General features: G+C 41.8%; 1 protein-coding gene across 1 annotated transcript in view; it reads right to left on the bottom strand.

The window, feature by feature from the left end:
* Positions 1–10,760, bottom strand: part of LOC110536266 (substance-P receptor) — a 36,535-nt gene extending 25,775 nt beyond the window's left edge. The window contains exon 1 of the mRNA XM_021621960.2: positions 9,529–10,760. Coding sequence (XP_021477635.2) covers positions 9,529–9,938 — 410 coding nt within the window. The 5' untranslated portion in view covers positions 9,939–10,760. The remainder of the gene's footprint in view (positions 1–9,528) is intronic.
* Positions 10,761–17,776: the final 7,016 nt, after the last annotated feature.

Genomic DNA, 17,776 nt, shown 5'->3' on the forward strand with positions numbered 1-17,776 from the left:
GGTATGCCTTTTCATCAAAAGCAAATGATGTGCTGACTCTAACGCAGTGGATGTCTCGACCCATTGTTCACCCGTCTTGGTATACCTCGGTCAAATGCCAACCCTTCTACATCTCAACTGTGTGCTGCTGTTATCGTGACTGTTATACATTCCACGTCATAACAAAAATAACAACAAGCTGGCACTTAATGAACTGTACGAGGCTATAAACAAGCAGGAAATCATGCACACGAAGGCCTTTTCTTCTTGCCAGTGATTTTAATTCCACGTCATTAAGACGTGATGAAAACTTCCATCAACATGTCTCCTTTGCCACAAGGGGCGATAAAGTTCTAGACCACTATTACTCTACCCATAAGAAAGCATACAAGGCACTCCCTCGTCCCCCCTTCGGCAAATCAGATCATGACTTTATTCTCCTGCTTCCTGTCTACAAGCAGTACCTCAAATAGGAAGTACCCTTGACGCACTCTGTTGAGAAATGCTCCTCCGAATCAGAGGCTATGCTACAGGACTGCTTTGCTAGCGCATCAATGAGCTAACCATCGCCGTCACCAGCTTCATTAGGAACTGCATCGCCGACGTTGTCCCCACAGTGAAGGTTCGCTGCTTTCCCAATCAAAAGCCCAGGATTAACACAGAAGTTGACGCTAAGCTAAAGGAAAGGGCTACCACACACAAGAGTATTGCAGACAACCCTGAGGCTACGGCTGAGGACATGAACAAGTACAAGAAGTCCCACTACAACTTCCCCAGAGCCATCAACCAAGCAAAAGGACAATAAAGGAACAAGGTAGGATCTATTACATAGGCTCTGCCACCAACCACATGTGGCAGGGGCAACACGCTATTACAGATTACAAAGGAAGACACTGCCATGATCTGCCCAATGATGCCTCTCTACCAGGCGGGTGTGTGCTTAGTCCCCTCCTGTACTTCATGTTCACCCACGAATGCGTGGCCATGCACAACTCCAACACCATCATCAAGTTTGTTGACGACACAACGGTGGTAGGCCTGATCATCGGCGACAATGAGACAGCCTACAGGGAGGAGGTCAGTGATCTGTCAGTGTGGTGCCAGGACAACAACCTCTCCCTCAAATTCAGTAAGAACAAGGAGCTGACCTTGGACTACAGGAAATGGGGGAGATGAGCACGCCCCCATCCACATCACTGGGGCTGAGCTCCCTGACATCCAGGATCTCTATACAAGGTGGTGTCAGAGGAGGCCCCTAAAAATTGTAACGCCAGCTACCCAAGTCATAGCCTGTTCTCTCTGCTACCGCATGGCAAGCGGTACCAATGCACCAAGTCTGGAACTAACAGGATCCTGAACAGCCATAAGACGGCTAAATAGTTAAATAGTTAACCAAATAGCTACCCTGACTATCTGCATTGACCCTTTTTTGACTCATCACATACGCTGTTGCTACTGTTTACTATCTGTCACTTTATTCCTAGTTATATGTTCATATCTACCTCAATGACCTCGTACCCCTGCACATCATTTTGGTACTGGTACCACGTGTATATAAACAAGTTATCCTTACTCATTGTGTATTTATTATAACTTTTATTATTTCATTCTTTACTTTTCTATTATTTTTCTATTTTTTCTTTATTTTCCGCATTGTTGGGAAGGACCTGTAAGTAAACATTTCACTGTTAGTCCACACCTGTTGTTTACGAAGCTTGTGGCAAATAACTTTTGATATAATTTAACATGACACACACATACTGCTGCTACTCCTGATGCCTAGTCAATACTCCTATACCTATCAATCCCTACCACTCCAGTATTCCTGCATAATACACTGCTCAAAAAAATTAAGGGAACACTAAAATAACACATCCTAGATCTGAATGAATGAAATATTCTTATTAAATACTTGTTTCTTTACATAGTTGAATGTGCTGACAACAAAATCACACAAAAATGATCAATGGAAATCAAATGTATCAACCCATGGAGGTCTAGATTTGGAGTCACACTCAAAATTAAAGTGGAAAACCACACTACAGGCTGATCCAACTTTGATGTAATGTCCTTCAAACAAGTCAAAATGAGCCTCAGTAGTGTGTGTGGCCTCCACGTGCCTGTATGACCTCCCTACAACGCCTGGGCATGCTCCTGATGAGGTGGCGGATGGTCTCCCGAGGGATCTCCTCCCAGACCTGGACTAAAGCATCCGCCAACTCCTGGACAGTCTGTGGTGCATGGAGCGAGACATGATGTCCCAGATGTGCTCAATTGGATTCAGGTCTGGGGAACGGGCGGGCCAGCCCATAGCATCAATGCCTTCCTCTTGCAGGAACTGCTGACACACTCCAGCAACATGAGGTCTAGCATTGTCTTGCATTAGGAGGAACCCAGGGCCAACTGCACCAGCATATGGTCTCACAAGGGGTCTGAGGATCTCATCTCGGTACCTATTGGCAGTCAGGCTACCTCTGGCGAGCACATGGAGGGCTGTGCGGCCCCCCAAAGACATGCCACCCCACACCATGACTGACCCACCACCAAACCGGTCATGCTGGAGGGTGTTGCAGGCAGCAGAACATTCTCCAAGGCGTCTCCAGACTCACGTCTGTCACGTGCTCAGTGTGAACCTGCTTTCATCTGTGAAGAGCACAGGGCGCCAGTGGCGAATTTGCCAATCTTGGTGTTCTCTGGCAAATGCCAAACGTCCTGCACGGTGTTGGGCTGTAAGCACAACCCCCACCTGTGGACGTCGGGCCCTCATACCACCCTCATGGAGTCTGTTTCTGACCGTTTGAGCAGACACATGCACATTTGTGGCCTGCTGGAGGTCATTTTGCAGGGCTCTGGCAGTGCTCCTCCTTGCACAAAGGCGGAGGTAGCGGTCCTGCTGCTGGGTTGTTGCCCTCCTACGGCCTCCTCCACGTCTCCTGATGTACTGGCCTGTCTCCTGGTAGAGCCTCCATGCTCTGGACACTACGCTGACTGACACAGCAAACCTTCTTGCCACAGCTCGCATTGATGTGCCATCCTGGATGAGCTGCACTACCTGAGCCACTTGTGTGGGTTGCAGACTCCGTCTCATGCTACCACTAGAGTGAAAGCACCGCCAGCATTCAAAAGTGATCAAAACATCAGCCAGGAAGCATAGGAACTGAGAAGTGGTCTGTGGTCCCCACCTGCAGAACCACTCCTTTATTGGGGGTGTCTTGTTAATTGCCTATAATTTCCACCTGTTGTCTATTCCATTTGCACAACAGCATGTGAAATTTATTGTCAATCAGTGTTGCTTCCTAAGTGGACAGTTTGATTTCACAGAAGTGTGATTGACTTGGAGTTACATTGAGTTGTTTAAGTGTTCCCTTTATTTTTTTGAGCAGTGTATAAATATGGTATTTATTTTTCTTGTGTTTTTGTTCTACTTTACTTTATTTTATAGTACTATATATTGATATTGATTACAGCACTGTTGTGGAAAGAGCTTCCAAGAAAAGGATTGCGCTGTACTCGTGCACGTGACAATAAAACTTGAAACAAAACATTGGCTACAGCCTGTCTGGAGTACCAAATGGATGGGGTTTACAGTTTTGGGACAATTCTATTGGTCAATTAAGCAGCAAGGTCAGTCAAGCACATACAGTTGAAGTCAGAAGTTTACATACACTTAGGTTGGAGTCATAAAAACTAGTTTTTCAACCACTCCACAAATTTCTTGTTAACAAACTATAGTTCTGGCAAGTCGGTTAGGACATCTACTTTGTGCAAGACACAAGTAATTTTTCCAACACAAGTCATTTTTCCAACAATTGTTTACAGACAGATTATTTCACTTATAACTCATTGTATCACATGCACTAAGTTGACTGTGCCTTTAAACAGCTTGGAAAAATCCAGAAAAAGATGTCATGGTTTTAGAAGCTTCTGTTAGGCTAATTTACATAATTTGAGTCAATTGGAGGTGTACCTGTGGATGTTTTTCAAGGCCTACCTTCAAAGTCAGTGCCTCTTTGCTTGACATCATGGAATAATCAAAAGAAATCCCCCAAGACCGCAGAAAAAACATTGTAGACCTCCATAAGTCTGGTTCATCCTTGGGAGCAATTTCCAAATGCCTGAAGGTACCACGTTCATCTGTACAAACAATAGTACGCAAGTAGAAACACCAATGGACCACGCAGCTGTCATGCCTCTCAGGAAGTAGACGTATTCTGTCTCTTAGAGATTAACGTACTTTGGTGCGAAAAGAGCAAGTCATTCCCAGAACAACAGCAAAGGACCTTGTGAAGATGCTGGAGGAAACAGGTACAAAAGTTTTTATATCTGTCACGTCCTGACCTTAGTTCCTTTTTTATGTCTCTGTTTCAATTTGGTCAGGGCGTGAGTTGGGGTGGGCATTCTATGTTTTGTGTTCTATGTTTTCTATTTCTATGTGTTTGGCCTGGTATAGTTCCCAATCAGCAAAGGAATTGGAATTGTAATACAGTGAATTATAAGTGAAATAATCTCTGTAAACAATTGTTGGAAAAATGACTTGTGTCACGCACAAAGTAGATGTCCTAACTGACTTGCCAAAACTATAGTTTGTTAACAAGTAATGTGTGGAGTGGATGAAAAACAAGTTTTAATGACTCCAACCTAGGTGTATGTAAACTTCAACTGTATATAGCATCTCTAAAATCTAAAACCTTCAGTAATGTACATCGTACCAGCTTCTTCCGGGCCTCCGAAGAAAAACAAGCCTGATGGCGGTAATAAAAACCTATTCTCAGCTTGAGCTTCCTTATCAAGTTCTCTACATAAACAGTGAAGCTCAGCTAGTCATCCACCCACACACCCAAATATTTTACACTTTTACTTGCTCCATGGTTTGTCCAGCCAATGTAGCAATTACATGATTTTTAATATGCCTGGCATTTGAAAATACCATGCTTTTGGTTTTACCCAAATTTAGAACCAGCTTTAAATCATACAGGTTATGTTGTATGATGTTAAATGCTCTTTTGGGCATTTTCAAAAGCGAAAGATAAACTCCTACCACTTGAATAAATAACAGTATCATCTGCATAAAAATGAACATCTGCTGTTTCAATAAGATCCCCAATATTGTTGATATGCAAAATGAACAACATAGAGCATACCTCTATGGACTCCATTACACATTGTGTACGATTTGTTAGGTCATTTATAAACCAATCTAGAGCATGACCAGTAATTCCCCAACATTTTAATCTTTGCACTAACACAGCATGGTCCACAATGTCAAATGCCTTCAACAAATCAATAAAGACAGACACACAATGTAACTTCTTGTCAAGAGCACAGTGGATGTCATTTAAAACCTTCAATGTTGCTGAAACAGTGCCGTGGTCAAACCTACAACCTGATTGCATTCCATTTAAGATGTTGTTTTCTTGGAAGTAGGCCTTTAGCTGCCTACTAACTAAGTACTCCGGTACCTTTGACAATACAGACAATCTTGATGTGGGTCGATAGTTGTCAAGTAGCGAAGGATCTCCACCTTTCAGGAGTAGCAGTACAAAATTAGATTTCCATATCTTGTGGATTTCCTTAACATCAAGCGTAAGGTTAAAAATACATGTTAAGGGGGAGCAATGATGTCTGCAGCTAGGTGTAGGAAGCGGGGGTCTAGTTCATCAGGGCCAGGGGATTTTTTTCCATCAATTTCTTTCAGGGCTTTATGCACGTCTGAAACAGAGGATGAAAATGAGAATCTGGTGAAAGAGTGAGTGCACAGGGGTGTCAGGTAAATTCATAGGGGGCTCAATTATACCTTTGACCTTTTCAAATAAACTCCCTGCATCTAAAAAATGCTGATTCAAGGTTTTCAGAATGGAGGTTCTCCCATTTACAATCTGTGTGTCTACCAACAATTGTTTGGGAGGCTGTGTATCTTTTTTTGCACTGCAAACCTTTCACTACTTGCCAAAATGTGGATGGATTATTTAAATTATCTGAAGTAGATTTCAGGTAGTGGTCTGCTTTCAATTTACGGATCATAGCCAAGACGTTTAAAAGCCATCCAATCATCTGCCTAACCAGTCCCTCTCGCTTTAGCTCACATAGCATCTCGTTCCCTTGTGATTTTTGTAAGTTCCTTAGTAAACCAAGGGTTCTCTCTGACCTTAATCCTGAATTTTTTGAAAGGGGCCTATTGCATACATCCTGGAATGCGTTATGGAAGTAAGAAAAGGCTAGTTCAACATCAGGGATTAATTCCAGTCTATTCCATTCAATGCTAGATACATCATGTAGAAAACCTTGAATATCAAACCGCTTCCAGTTTCTTTTCTTATTAATAACAAGTGGAGATTTCTTAAGTATTTTACCATCTCTCACACAGGCAATAGCACAGTGATCACTTATGTCATTTGCTAAAATACCAGAAGCATTAAAATAATGAGGAGTATTGTTTAAGATCAAATCAATCAAAGAGGATTTCAGAGGATATTTTATATTCAACCTAGTTACACTGTTGACAAACTGAGTGAGATTATGGGTATTGCATAGAATTTAGAGATGATCAGAGCTAGATGTTAACATGTCCTGATTCAGATCACCCATCAGGACGAACATTCTGGGATAACAATTTGAAAATACAACCCAGAGAGCCAACAGTATCCGGTGGAGGTCTATAACAACAAGATACAAAAATATTTAAAGATGAGCCAAGGTTTAGGTTCAAAGACAGATATTGAAATTGATTAGGTTTAGTAACAGAAGTCAGAACGACCACCGAGAACTTGTCTTTTATGTATATAGCAACACCACCACCCTTAGATTTACCATCTGTACGAAAAACATTGTAACCATTTATGCCAATATTTCTGTCTGTAAAATATTTTTTGAGCCAGAAAGCATAAATACATCAGGGTCGGCAGTTATTATCCATATATTCACAAAAATCAAGCTTCGGCAGAAGACTTCATACATTCCTATGCAAAAACTGCAGGCCACTGACTACTTAATTCGGCAGGGGTACGAAGGTCAGGACCTGGGTTAGATTGCACATTTCCAGACAGTAGAAGCAGCAAGATAATGGCTAGATCGAGGGTTATAACATTTGGATTGACAGACAGCACTTGAAGGAGAATCCAGAGTCACCAGAGTCTTTAACGCCACATATTTCAGAAGTGTGAAGTCCAGAGACATGGTACCAAGAGAACAGTCCTGACATTTAGGAGCAAGAGTCCCATTTCTCCCATTTTGTTTGGGAGAAATGTGCATAGTTCTCACGTGTATTTACGGAGCAAGTGTGTGGTTTCTCACAAAACTTGAGGGAAAAACAGTCATATATTTCCTAATTCACAGAGCAACGGGCTCTAAAAGTATCGTCAACATTGTAAAAGCCAAGGGTAGACAACAGAAAAATGAACAACAGCAACATGTTGGTTTATAGCCTTAAGAGTCACTAATCAAATAGTCCAACCGCAGATCAATAAAAAAAAGTCAGCAATCACATGGTCCACCAGGGTCTGGTCTGGAGGTAGCGCTGCTGCATTGACCCCAGACTTTATACGTTTGACCCCCAGCACTGGGGGTTCATTCCCGGCATACTCCTTACTTATCTCCATTCACTTCCCTCTAACCTCCCCTATTTCATTCCTTCAAATTAACACATACAGAATGCTGTTGTCCTTTTCTATATAAAGCAATAAGATGAAGATGGGTGAGAGTGATGCAGATTCAGTGATTTGCCAAATCACAGTGAGTCAGGATTAGATGAGTGGAAAGTGAATGAAGAATCACGGACACAGTAGTCTGACTGCCACAGCAGATGGTACAATTGGGTTAACATGCAATTTAATGTGCTTTAAAGTGCTTTGCAGTACCTACCCTATGTACACACACACACACACACACACACACACACACACACACACACACACACACACACACACACACACACACACACACACACACACACACACACACACACACAGTATCACCCACACTAGCTCTCTCACACAAATATATACACACAAAAAGGTGTCAGGGCTTGTCAGTGTGTTTTGGTTTGGCAGGCTGAGGATCTGACTGTGTGTACATACTTACCATGGTGTCTTCACTGGGAGACTGAGAGTCAGACAGCATTTTTGAATTTTGCAACACTGAATGTTTTAGCACCCACCACAAGCTGCTGGGGATATTGTCCATCGTCGACACACACCCATGCAGATATACTCAGACAGGCAAACGCATGCACTGACAAACAGACACAAATACACAGAAATGCATGCACGCACACACACATTGACAGACCGAGGAAGGAGGTAACAGAGGCGCTACATGATAGACCTTACCAGTTACGTTTTGCATACAGGAGTGCATACATGATCACTGGCTCATTGAGTTTGTAAAGATAATGTGTTCATGAAGAGACAGAATTCCTTAAGCAAGTTAATTACAGTGTGTGGTTTAATAATGATGAATGGAGAGCTGACTACTAGCTTAACCCCTGTGTGTATAGTATTGCTCCGCTCACAAGCAGTGTGTGTGTGTGTGAGGGGGGGTAGATACGGACCCTGCTCAAAAGTAGTGCACTATATAGGGAATAGGGTGCCATTTTGGCCAACATTGGGGGTAAATTCAGATCAGTGTGTGTTTGGAGCGTGTCTCTCTGTGACCTTTCAGCACCTGACATGAAGCCTGCTCTCCCTACTCCAATTCCTCTCAGGGGTCATTTAATTTTAAAACACTGCAAAGGTCAAGTTCATGCAGACTCTACTGGTAGAAAAGCAGAGATATCCAGGCATTACAGACTATTACTGCTGGAGATGGAGTCAGAGGACAAATCAGACAGCAGCATTCACATGAGAAGGGCTTATCTCACAAACAGAAATTGAGGTTAATTATAACAGCCATGTGATGGGTGAGTCTGTTTAAAAACAAAAGCCTGGAGATAAACAAAACAGTGAGGTCAAACACACATGCACACATATACACACGCAGGCACGCACACACACGAAGCAACACATCCACGCATGCACATGCATGCACACACACACAACATACCACAGCACTCTAACACCACAGCCTCTGTCACCTTACATGAATACATAACATGAACACATCTACTGTATACATTATTATTAACATCAATTATATATAGCAGTTGCTGATTGACATACCCTAAATAACCGTTTGAATTGCAGTGCACAAATTAAATATATATTGATTGGTTGGTTTGATCGATTTGATGAAGGATGTAGTAGCAGCGGCAGTAGCATAACTCCAGAACCAATTTTTTTGAATGAATACATTACTAGCTATATAACATGTCTATGTAACCTATGTATAAATGTTACTGTCTTAATCCTAATATGTTATAACATAGTTATTAGGCTACTAATAACTTGGTGACTGGATTCAAGTGCATTATTGTTATTATTAAAGTTATTTTTTGTTCTGTTTGATTTATTGTCACCATAAACATACATTCTAGCCTTTGGATTAAATTCACATTTGTTACATCAGTGTGAAACATAAGAAGCCGCGCATTGAAACGTTTCCCCAAACAGAACTCACCTGTCCACCGCTATCGCAGTCATAGAGTATATACTAGCGAAGACAGCAGCGACGGGGAAGAAGTTGTGAAAGCGACAGTACATCAGCCCGAAGTACCACTCGTTGTGCACGGAATAGATGAAGTTGATAACGGTGTTGAAGGCAGACATAGACGCTTCAGCAAACGCGAGGTTCAACAGAAAATAGTTGGTCACAGTTCGCATTCGTTTATGCGCCATAATGATCCAAATTACCACGACGTTCCCCACCAGAGACACAGTAACCATGCAACTGTAGGCGAATGCCCATAGCACAATTCTCCAAACGGGTTGCACAAACTGGTTCCAGTCCTGATCAGTTCCATTGACCCCTGAAGAGTTGGTCCAATTGCTTGGCAATTTTAAATCAGTTGTGGTGAACAAGGGATCCATTTTTTTGGTGTTCTGCTGTTGACAATAATATAATTAGTCCATGCAACACCTATGAAATGTACATTAATAATCAACCAGTTACTGATTGAATAAATGGTAAGAAATCATCTTGGAGAATACTGATGTCTTTCAATTTAAACTTTCTTCGTCATTGCCATCCTGACGAATTTGGCACCCCTAAATTAGACTGGTAACATGATGCAATGATCACTGAAAAGCAGCTCACACAGAGAACATTTAGAATAACCCGCAGTTATTAAAAATGTAATTTGGATAAGAAAATGTATGTGTATTTAAATTGACTTCACTCCGCGTAAAATGTAGGTGTTCTCTGGTACATGGCGTTCAAATGAGCACCTCTTCTCCACCGCAGCAAAAAGACACAGGGCGTGAAAGAAGCTGTTCCTAGACTTGACTCCACTCTCCAGCGCTCTACTCCGTACCCTATACTCTTGGCTCATTGAGGTGCGCGCGCTCTCTCTCTCTCTCTCTCTCTCTCTCTCTCTCTCTCTCTCTCTCTCTCTCTCTCTCATACTTAGCACGCGTACGCAAATATCAGATATTTCCAACAATTGTATATGGTAACGGGAAACGTTCATGGACTGGACAACTTGTTCAACGAGCCCAGCATAGTTTAGCAAATTCTTAAATGTCTAAATTTAGACAATTGAGAGATATGTAGCCGACAAATACATATTGCTACTGTAGGATATGGGGATACCTATAGTGAATGGGTGATGTATATAAACTGAGTGTACTTCATTATAGGCTCTACCCCACTATTTTCAATCAGCTAACATAGGCCACACATTCTGACAACATTGGGGAAACGAGACATGGTGCCAAAATATTGGAAAAGGGGAAAGAGAGGGTTAGATTAGAGAGAGACTAATATGAATGTTGCTCTGTTTTCCTTTCCCCAAATTGGTGTAAAAAGTGTAGAAGATACTTATACTGAGGTGTTTTTTTAGAGGCCTCTGAAAACGTACCTGATGGGCTTCTATTGCATGCGCCATAAGGGGATAGATAGTACTCTATGTCAAGCATAACTGAAATCAGGTCCTGAAACCTGAAAGAGCAGGGAAATTCATTTTAAGTCAGTTATCACAACTGACTGTCTGTCACATGTTCCTGCTCACTCTCCATCTGGTGGCCTTTTCTGCCTCAACCACCCAATGCTCTGTGGCGCTCTCTGCACTATAATGGCCATAGCTAAATTACTGAATGAATGTTGTACCCAAGGAATTGGGGCAGATCGATAATCAGTCAATGTGCTTGAGTAACACAGAGAGTGAGAGAGACAGCGAGAGAGACAGCGAGAGAGAGAGAGATACATTCCTAGAGGCCCAGGGATAAATGCTTCTGTGGGATTTTCTGTGTCTGAATGTCTAAGTGACTGGTTAGGGCCAGTTTGCGCTGTTCTGTGAAGGGAGTAGTACACAGCGTTGTACGAGATCTTCAGTTTTTTGGCAATTTCTCACATGGAATAGCCTTCATTTCTTAGAACAAGAATAGACTGACAAGTTTCAGAAGAAAGCACTTTGTTTTTGACAATTTTGAGCCTGTAATCGAACCCAAAAATGCTGATGCTCAAGATACTCAACTAGTCTAAAGAAGCGTTGAACGAGATCTTCAGTTTCTTGGCAATTTCTCACATGGAATAGCCTTCATTTCTCAGAACAAGAATAGACTGACGAGTTTCAGAAGAAAAACTGGCCATTTTGAGCCTGTAATCGAACCCACAAATGCTGATGTACAAGATACTCAACTAGTATAAAGAAGGCCAGTTTTATTGCTTCTTTAATCAGATCAACAGTTTTCAGCTGTGCTAACATAGTTGCAAAAGGGTTTTCTAATGATCAGTTAGCCTTTTAAAATGATTAACTTGGATTAGCTCACACAACGTGCCATTGAAACACAGGAGGGATGGTTGCTGATAATGGACCTCTGTACGCCTATGTAGAAATTCCATATAAAAACAGACGTTTTCAGCTACAATAGTCATTTACAACATTAACAATGTCTACGCTGTATTTCTGAATAAAATAGCTTTTATTAAAAAAATAAGGACATTTCTAAGTGACCCCGAACCTTTGAACGGTAGTGTATGTAGTAATACGCTTTAACAAGGACATTGCATTTTATAATTGCTCGCCTCTGTCACAGGCTTTCACATGACGTGAGCTCAGCCTGGGAGCCGGGGCTAGGGCATTGCAGTTCTTGGAATATCCTCTTCAGAATTGAGAAAAGACTACACAATGGTAGCCTGTCATAGTACTACTAGCATCATATGCTGTAGTAATCCCATCACTGAAAATAATGGAGGTTGATTCATGTGTCTTACTTCAATCAATCAATCAAATGTATTTATAAAGCCCTTCTTACATCAGCTGATGTCACAAAGTGCTGTACAGAAACCCAACCTAAAATCCCAAACAGCAAGCATTGCAGGTGTAGAAGCACGGTGGCTAGGAAAAACTCCCTAGAAAGGCCAGAACCTAGGAAGAAACCTAGAGAGGAACCAGGCTATGAGGGGTGGCCAGTCCTCTTCTGGCTGTGCCGGGTGGAGATTATAACAGAACATGGCCAAGATGTTCAAATGTTCATAAATGACCAGCATGGCAAATAATAATAATCACAGTAGTTGTCGAGGGTGCAGCAAGTCAGCACCTCAGGAGTAAATGTCAGTTGGCTTTTCATAGCCGATCATTCAGCGTATCTCTACCGCTCCTGCTGTCTCTAGAGAGTTGAAAACGGCAGGTCTGGGACAGGTAGCACATTCGGTGAACAGGTCAGGGTTCCATAGCCGCAGGCAGAACAGTTGAAATTGGAGCAGCAGCACGGCCAGGTGGACTGGGGACAGCAAGGAGTCATCATGCCAGGTAGTCCTGAGGGATGGTCCTAGGGCTCAGGTCCTCCGAGAGAGAGAAAGAAAGAAAGAAAGTGTAACGGTTTTCTTGATGAGAAGGAGAGTCGGACCAAAATGCGGCGTGTCTATTGCAATCCATGTTTAATGAAGTAACACACTAAACACAAACACTATCAAAACAATAAACTTAACGAAAACCGAAACAGCCTATACTTGTGTAACCTAACACAGAACAATGACATCAGGACACTAAGGACAATCACCCACCACAAACTCAAAGAATATGGCTGCCTAAATATGGTTCCCAATCAGAGACAACGATAAACACCTGCCTCTGATTGAGAACCACTTCAGACAGCCATAGACTTAGCTAGAACACCCCACTAGCTACAATCCCCATAAATACACACCACATACAAAAACCCATGCCACACCCTGGCCTGACCAAATAAATAAAGATAAACACAAAATACTTTGACCAGGGTGTGACAGAAAGAAAGAAAGAAAGAAAGAGAATTAGAGAGAGCATACTTAAATTCACACAAGACACCGGATAAGACAGGAGAAATCCTCCAGATATAACAGACAGACCCTAGCCACGCTGACACATAAACTACTGCAGCATAAATACTGGAGGCTGAGACAGGAGGGGTCGGGAGACACTGTGGCCCCATCCGACGATACCCCCGGACAAGGCCAAATAGGCAGGATATAACCCCACCCACTTTGCCAATGCATAGCCCCCACACCACTAGAGGGATAACTTCAACCACCAACTTACCATCCTGAGACAAGGCCGAGTATAGCCCACAAATATCTTCGCAACGGCACAGCCCAAGGGGGGGCGTCAACCCGGATGGATGTGTAATGTACCTACGACAATTGAGAAGAAGAATTAAAAATATTATTCCACATAGAGCAACCATTGACATGCCTGACAGCATAGTGGTAACATCATTAATTATGCACTTATACAGTAGGACCAACGCGGTTATACATCACTAAACAGCTGGAAGCCCTTGCAATGAGGACTGTCTAGTGATTATCATCCATAGGATTGCTTAAAAGCTCACAAGTGCAGAGGATGCTACGGTGTAACTACTGTACGATGTATGATCTTAAATTTGTATGAAATTAAATTGAGCCAGTTACAGCAGGAGATTATCCTGGAGCAACATGAAATTTGAATTATTATGTGGATTGTAATTCATGGAAAGTTTTGCAGGGGTCGATAGATTTTTGGTAAGGGAAAATCAAGTGTAGATTTCAAAGTGGAAATTACAAACTTCAGAAGCCTGTCACACCCTGATCTGTTTAACCTGTCTTTGTGATTGTCTCCACTCCCCTCCAGGTATCGCCTATCTGCCCCATTATCCCCTGTGAATTTATACCTGTGGTTTCTGTTCGCCTGTTGCCAGTTCTTCTTTGTCAAGTCAACCAGCGTTTTTGCCTCAGCTCCTGTTTTTTCCAGTCTCTCTTTTTCTCGCCCTCCTGGTTTTGACCCTTGCCTGTCCTGACCCTGAGCCTGCCTGCTGTCCAGTGCCGTTGCCCCATCTCTGGTTTACTGACTCCTGCCTGCCTTGAACTGTCTATTGCCACCCATGATGGATTATTAAAACATTGTTAATTCGACATTGTTTGCATCTGGGTCTTACCTTCATACCTGATGAAGCCTTTTAAAACCGCAAATACAATACAGAAGAGTTCTCCTGCAACAGAGTGGTCAAATGAAGATCCTACATCTGTACCGCCATACAGTACAGTATGTCATTATCTTGGATAACAGTAGGTTTCATCATAATGTGAGCTTCTATTACTGTAAACGTTATCTCTAAGATCTACAGAATCATCTATTATTGGAGAGAAAATATGGTATTCATCTAACTACTAGCTATGAACTTGAGGACGAAAGGGTGGTCATGAAATGTATGGTCCAGAATATTGGGGGTTCTCTCTACCTGTCTCTCCTCTCCATGCTCCCCGCCTTGTGCGTCACACACAGCCTTTCTTTCCTGATCACTGTCCTCTATCCTCTCCCTCATCCTCTTTAATACGTCCTTCTTAAATTCCATTCTCTCTCAACTAAACCTTCTATTTTTTGCATGACGTCACTTATTTCCTATAGGGGGAAATAAGTAATCAGTGGTCCATGGTAATAATCGGGACTGCTTAAAACATGTCAGCAATTCAACATTCTCACCAGTTCCCCTATAGGCAATGGGAGAGAGATGATTGAATCATATACAACATTGTTTCACATTAATTTAATGATTTTCATTTTGGCACAGTACATGCATGTTAATGTTAGCATGGCAACCTGCACAATGTTAATGGCTCACAGTATGGGTAGAGGAAAACTAGATTATTCTGTCACCTTAGAGACGAGGAAGAAAATAAATGTTTAATATAGCGATGTCCAGAAACAGAACCAAACTCCTGTTATCTGGTGTAGATATTACACAGTAATAATCAATGATGCAGTAAATGTCTTTGGACTCTAATATTGTGTCTTTGAGCTCTAATATCCTGATCTATGTCAGAGTAGTTTCAGTCCAGCACTTTCTCACAATGAAGGATGGTGGTTCAGATAAGATGCTAATTGTCTAATTCCCTTTTGGAATAATTACACCAGTGTTTAAAGGACAGATTCAATAGACAAAACATTAATAAGAATGAGCTTAGTCCTTAGCTCTCTGACCTTTGTCCTGGTGATTTACATGAGAACACCTCAGAATTCAAAGTGCTTTCTGGTCAAATGAGCTCTTCTGTTATGACATTTTTGCAACCTGCTTTGAATGCCAAAAGCTGACTTTTTTTCTCCTCTTGTTTTTGACAACTCTTCATCCACAGTTTTTTGGGGGTGGGAGAGTTGGTCAACCCAGACCCATGTGTTTCGTTATTTCTAAATAGTCACTCTGAGTCACCCTATTCTGATAGAAAGGGCAGATTTTGTGAAATGTATATCTAATAGGGGATTATAAAAAGTTGAGAATTCATATAATATCCTGTTAAGCTACACTACCGGTCAAAAGTTTGAAGTGCCTTTTTTCAGTCAGGCAATAAATACAGTACCAGTCAAAAGTTTGGACACGCCTACTCATTCAAGGGTTTTTCTTTATTTTTAAATACATCAAAACTATGAAATAACACATATGATATCATGTAGTAACCAAAAAAGTGTTAAACAAATCCAAATATATTTCATATTTGAGATTCTTCAAATAGCCAACCTTTGCCTTGATGACAGCTTTGCACATGCTTGGTATTCTCTCAACCAGCTTCACCTGGAATGCTTTTCCAACAGTCTTAAAGGAGTTCCCACATATGCTGAGCACTTGTTGGCTGCTTTTCCTTCACTCTGACTCATCCCAAACCATCTCAATTTGGTTGAGGTCGGAGGAATGTGGAGGCCAGGTCATCTGAATTAGCACTCCATCACTCTCCTTCTTGGTAAAATAGCCCTTACACCGCCTGGAGGTCTGTTGGGTCATTGTCCTGTTGAAAAACAAATGATAGTCCCACTAAGCCCAAACCAGAAGGGATGGCGTATCGCTGCAGAATGTTGTGGTAGCCATGCTGGGTAAGTGTGCCTTGAATTCTGAATAAATCACAGACAGTGTCACCAGCAATGCACCCCCACACCATAACACCTCTGCCTCTATGTTTTAAGGTGAGAAATACACATGCGGAGATCATCCACTGCCCCACACTGTGTCTCATAAAACCCCAAAATCTCAAATTAGGACTCCAGACCAAATGACAAATTTCCACCGGTCTAATGTCCATTGCTTGTGTTTCTTGGCCCAAGCAAGTCTCTTCTTATTGGAATCCTTTAGTAGGGGTTTCTTTGCAGCAATTTGACCATGAAGGCCGGATTCACACAGTCTCCTCTGAACAGATGATGTTGAGATGTGTCTGTTATTTGAACTCAGAGAAGCATTTATTTGTGCTGCAATTTCTGAGGCTGGTAACTTTAATTAATGTATCCTCTGCAGCAGAGGTAACTCTGGGTCTTCCATTCCTGTGGCGGTCCTCATGAGAGCCAGTTTCTTCATAGCACTTGATTTTTGCGATTGCACTTGAAGAAACTTTCAAAGTTCTTGAAATGTTCCATATTGACATGTCTTAAAGTAATGATGGACTGTCGTTTCTCTTTGCTTATTTGAGCTGTTCTTGCCATAATATGGAATTGGTCTTTTACCAAATAGGTCTATCTTCTGTATACCACCCCTATCTTGTCACAACACAATTGATTGGCTCAAACGCATTAAGAAGTTAAAGAAATGCCACAAATTAACTTTTAACAAGGCACACCTGTTAATTTAAATGCATTCCAGGTGACTATCTTGTGAAGATGGTTGAGAGAATGCCAAGAGTGTGCGAAGTTGTCATCAAGGCAAAGGGTGGCTATTTGAAGAATCTCAAATAAAAAATAAATGTTGATTTGTTTAACACTTTTTTGGTTACTACATGATTCCACGTGTGTTATTTCATGTCCTCCCTATTATTCTAAACTCTTGGATGAGTAGGTCCCTCACTGGTTATGTGAGTTAGCATCCAATAGACTGACCCCAACGTGACCCAACACACCTCCAGGCGGTGTGTAATTTAAATGCATTCCAGCTGACTATCTCATGAAGCTGGTTGAGAGAATGCCAAGAGTGTGCAAAGCTGTCATCAAGGCAAAGGGTGGCTATTTGAAGAATGTCAAATAAATAATACATTTGGATTTGTTTAACACTTTTTTGGTTACTACATGATTCCATGTGTGTTATTTAATGTCCTCACTATTATTCTAAACTCTTGGATAAGTAGGTGTTCTAAAACTTTTGACCGGTAGTGTATATTCCCACTTTCACTCACAATGACATGACAACCACTGTGACAGTCATTCATTTCGTCAGTCCATCAGTCGGTCACTGGTTATGTGAGTTGGCATCCAATAGACTGACCCCAACGTGCATCTGGC

Source organism: Oncorhynchus mykiss, chromosome 11 (genome assembly GCF_013265735.2).
Source record: "Oncorhynchus mykiss isolate Arlee chromosome 11, USDA_OmykA_1.1, whole genome shotgun sequence".
Taxonomy (NCBI): Eukaryota; Metazoa; Chordata; class Actinopteri; order Salmoniformes; family Salmonidae; genus Oncorhynchus; species Oncorhynchus mykiss.